The 4194-nt window shown below is 26.2% G+C and overlaps 1 protein-coding gene across 1 annotated transcript; it reads right to left on the reverse strand.

The window, feature by feature from the left end:
* Positions 1-444: 444 nt before the first annotated feature.
* On the reverse strand, positions 445-3970 carry LOC113859900 (disease resistance protein SUMM2-like). Its single transcript, XM_027492563.1, has 2 exons — positions 3848-3970; positions 445-1050 (listed from the first exon to the last, which is right to left on the reverse strand). Exon 2 carries the CDS (start codon positions 1045-1047, stop codon positions 445-447), a length of 603 nt encoding a protein of 200 aa, XP_027348364.1. The 5' UTR covers positions 1048-1050; positions 3848-3970.
* Positions 3971-4194: the final 224 nt, after the last annotated feature.

Genomic DNA, 4194 nt, shown 5'->3' on the forward strand with positions numbered 1-4194 from the left:
GAGAATGTTATTTTGTAACTCTTATTCCATTTTGAGAGAGTACTTATTGAGAAAAAAATAGAGTGATTTATTACTCTTTGTCTTCATAATTTTAGAAGACTTCTTGTACTCTTCTTTTTACATAGTGGAATTATTTTGCTCGTCGTCGTTCGTGAGTTTTTTTTTCGATTTGGAGTTTTTCTCACATTAAAATCTTGTCTCCATTATTCTCTTTCTTCTTTTTATTTCCAATTAAATTCGATCCAGTCTTCCGCATTGCATTGATACCCCCAACATATCACTTCCAAAGGAATTATTTGAAGATCAAATCCAACATATTCCATGACCAACACACTTAAATTTTCCAAATTCTTCAGCTCAATTGGAAACCTTTCCAGTATTGTTGTCCTTGACAGATTCAGGAATTCCAAGTTGATTAACTTGCCAATTTCCGAGGGAAGATGCTCAATTCCGATTCTTGACATTCCCACCATTTCTAGTTCCAAACTTCTCCATAGATCGTCTACCATGAATACAAATTTTTTTTTGCTTCAGGACTTGATAAATCCTTGCCACTTTTTGATTTTGACTACTTCTGTTCCAAAAGTTATCATCGATCTCTAACCTGTTTCGAATATCATTCATAATCCTATTGATATCACAATCTCTAGAAACTACGACCCACAACACTACATCAAAGTGGAGGTTCCTTTTTCCAAATTCATTATGAATTCTTTTCATAAGAGTGGTTTTTCCAGCCCCACCCATTCCATACAAACCAATGATGCCTATATTTTCATCTTCAATACTATTCCAAACTTGATTGAGCATCAAATCCAAGCCTACAGTCTCAACAGAGGGCATTTCATCAACTGGCTTGGGTGGTAGCTTATAAGCAATATCAACACTACCAAAATGCTCCCGTCTAGTCAACAGTTCATTCACATTTTTGAGCATATGAACGATTCTTTTTCCAGACTCGTAGCTTAACACACAATTCTTTGGACGACAACCACTCAGACATTTATTATTGGAAATTTCTTGATGAACTGTATTAATTTCCATCATTTCCTGTAAGAACATGCGGATAAGCGTGAATCATGATTAATATATTTTTAAAAAATTATTTATTATTTATTTACCTTTTAATCTCTAACACAATTATTGAGGGATTTAAATCTCTTTATCTATCTATTGCCAACGTATAATGTGTTGATAAACATTTTATAATTTAAAGCATTTACTCATTTTCTAACAATATCTTTATATTTTAAGAACAATTTTTATACATTTTCGAGGTTTGAAATTGGCAAATCATACAAAGACTTTTGTACTTGGTGAGTATATAAAAACATCCTTACACAATATGGACAAATCAAATGATGTGTTAACTGTTCTAATACAAGGAATTATTTTTGCTTACGAAAAATTAATATTTTTATTCTTTAAGTTGAAGATTAATTTTGATATCATTCTTACTTTTTATTTAATTTAATATTTTTATATTTATTTTTTATCAAGTTATTTTTTTGTTTTAAGGATACTAAATATCGTTGAAAAATAATTTTCAATTTAATTGAGAGTTTCTCTAAACATTATATTATAGTTGAAGTGTGGGCATCAAAAACTTACTTCATAAAATTCTAATTTTGGACTACCATTTTTTATTTTGTTTTCTTTCAATGATTATTAAAATTCTTTCAGAGATTAGTTCAGATGTTGAGTTATGATGAGTTAAAACTTTGTTTAATTCATTAGTTAAAACGATGGATTGAATCAAATTATTTTATGAATCATTTTGCTTCAAACAAAAATTTTTATATTTTTCCAAAGGTTGATGGATTTTCCTTTCATTATTAAATTAAACTTTTTCCCTAATTTTTTGTGTGTGTGTTTCATCATCTAATATGAAAAATTTGATGAGTCATTGTAACCTGGTTCATTATTCTATAAAGAAACTTAGTTCTTAACAAAATTCTAAAAAGATTTAATATTGTTATAACCAAAAAAAAAATAACTTACTACATAAATAAAAATTAGAAGATTGATTTATATTAAAAAAATGAAGAATGAAAACTAAATTAACCTTAAACTCGGAGGAGAAAAATACTATTTTTTTTCTTTACATATCTCTATTCTTTTAAAAGCTATAGTATATAAAAAGAAATCTTATATTGAATATTAATTAGTGTATCAAATCTATTCTTACATACACCTTTAGTGAGAGGGTATAAAGGTTAAGAGAAGCTAAGAAGAGAAGAGATAGAGAAAGAAGATGCAACAAAAGAAGGAGGAGAAAAAAACAAAGAAAGAAAAAGAGAAAGGAAAGAACATTGAGAATTTGAAGGAGATCTGTAAAGAAGTTGAAAGAAATTCAAATTTAAAGTAAAAAAAAAAATAGATGGAAAGCTTAGAGGGACGGAAGAAACTTGAAGAACCAATAAAAGAATGGAGAGAATCAAGCATTGGTTGATGGAAATACATGACTACGCAAAGATTTTATTTTATTTTTTGGTTTATGAATTCAAAATGAATTAATTGCATTTTTTTTTATAAAATTTGTAGTTGACTATATGTCCAACATGTTAAATAATGTTTATCAAACTGACCTATGTTATATTAAAAATCTCATTTAATTAGTTAATTTATTAAAAAAAAATATCGATTTGATTTAACGTAAAAGTTTATAAAACAAAAAAAAGACAAGTGATTGTAAAAGAAAAAGATATTATTTTAAAATAAATAAATAAAATTTATAATATAAAGTAGATAAATTTTTAGTAATTGATTATACTTAATAATGGTTTGAAATTATATCGTAAGATGAACGTCTAATAAATATATGTCAATTCAACGTTTTATATATTTGTTATAATGCCTTAGCTTTTCCATAACTAACGATAAATTTATATAATAAATATTAACCAAATTTTATTTTCTATCATTCTTTTTATAAGACACTTTTAATAAATTATGTAAATTAATAAAATAATTTAACTAATTTTTTGATTTTACAAAAATATTATAAATTTTATTTTCTTTAAATATTATTGAACCTATCCTTACTATTAATATTTATTTTAATTGATTCTAATTGATATTTTTATTAACACTATTTACGATAAAATAATAATAAATACTTCATAAAAATTATTAAATTGACTCACGTTAAGAATCAGTAAAGTCTTCCAAATTTTGTCTTATAAAAAACTAAAAGAAGTAATTTCAATTATTTGTTATTGTGACATTCTTTTACTTAACAAATTTCTAAATTTCACCACTCTCAGTTTCACCGTCATTGAATACAATATTGTTATGATAACAAATATTTTTAACCGTCAATCTATTTATTTGAATTGAACGAAGTAGATGAATCTTGACTGATATTATAATTTTTTAACTGTTCATACATATATTTTTTATTAATTGAATAATTTTTTGTTATCATTTCTATTGCTTAACTATTCAAATTTTAAATGTACACAATTGTACCTTTATTATTTATTTTTATGAATTAAATTTTATGAAAATAGGCTGAAAATGCATATTATTATTCAAAATATATCTTTACTATTAAGCAAAGAAGATTTTTTTTTTCTCATACTCTCCCTGCTTTATTTTGTTTCATTACTTTTTCTATTATTTCAATTACTGTAACATGTTAAAATTAAATATATAGTTAATTTGTATTTATCTAAAAATTAACAATATTATATAAATTTTTTCGATGTTACAAACAGTTGCAATTAGGTGAGAAGAAAAAAAGTAACCATAAAAGTGAATTCTAGAAAATAAGAAAAAGGAGTATTTAAAGTTTAATATGAAATGAAATGAGCAAAGAATTGAATGGACAAATGGATATATATACCTCTTGAAGATGATGAATTGTTTGCAGCCAACCATTAACTTCATTTGTCCTTAGCCTCTCTGATGTGGCCTCAGCTTCATCTATTCTTATTTGAACGTCTCTGCTCAAGTTTTGAAGAGCATCAAACTTCATTTGCAGTGATGTTAGATTCTCCTCCAACTTGTAAACATATGCGGCATGGACTTTACCACAACGGAACAAACAAGTAGCAGCGTCCCAAAGCATTCCTACCAACTCCATCACTGTGATCTATTTCTTCAGATCTTCAAGGCTTCAACCGTTGTCACTTATGCCTTCCATCTTTTCTCCAATACTTCCAGCCAACTTGAGAGTGGTGTTCAACTTTT

Source organism: Abrus precatorius, unplaced genomic scaffold (assembly GCF_003935025.1).
Source record: "Abrus precatorius isolate BTA unplaced genomic scaffold, Abrus_2018 Scaffold2, whole genome shotgun sequence".
Lineage (NCBI taxonomy): Eukaryota > Viridiplantae > Streptophyta > Magnoliopsida > Fabales > Fabaceae > Abrus > Abrus precatorius.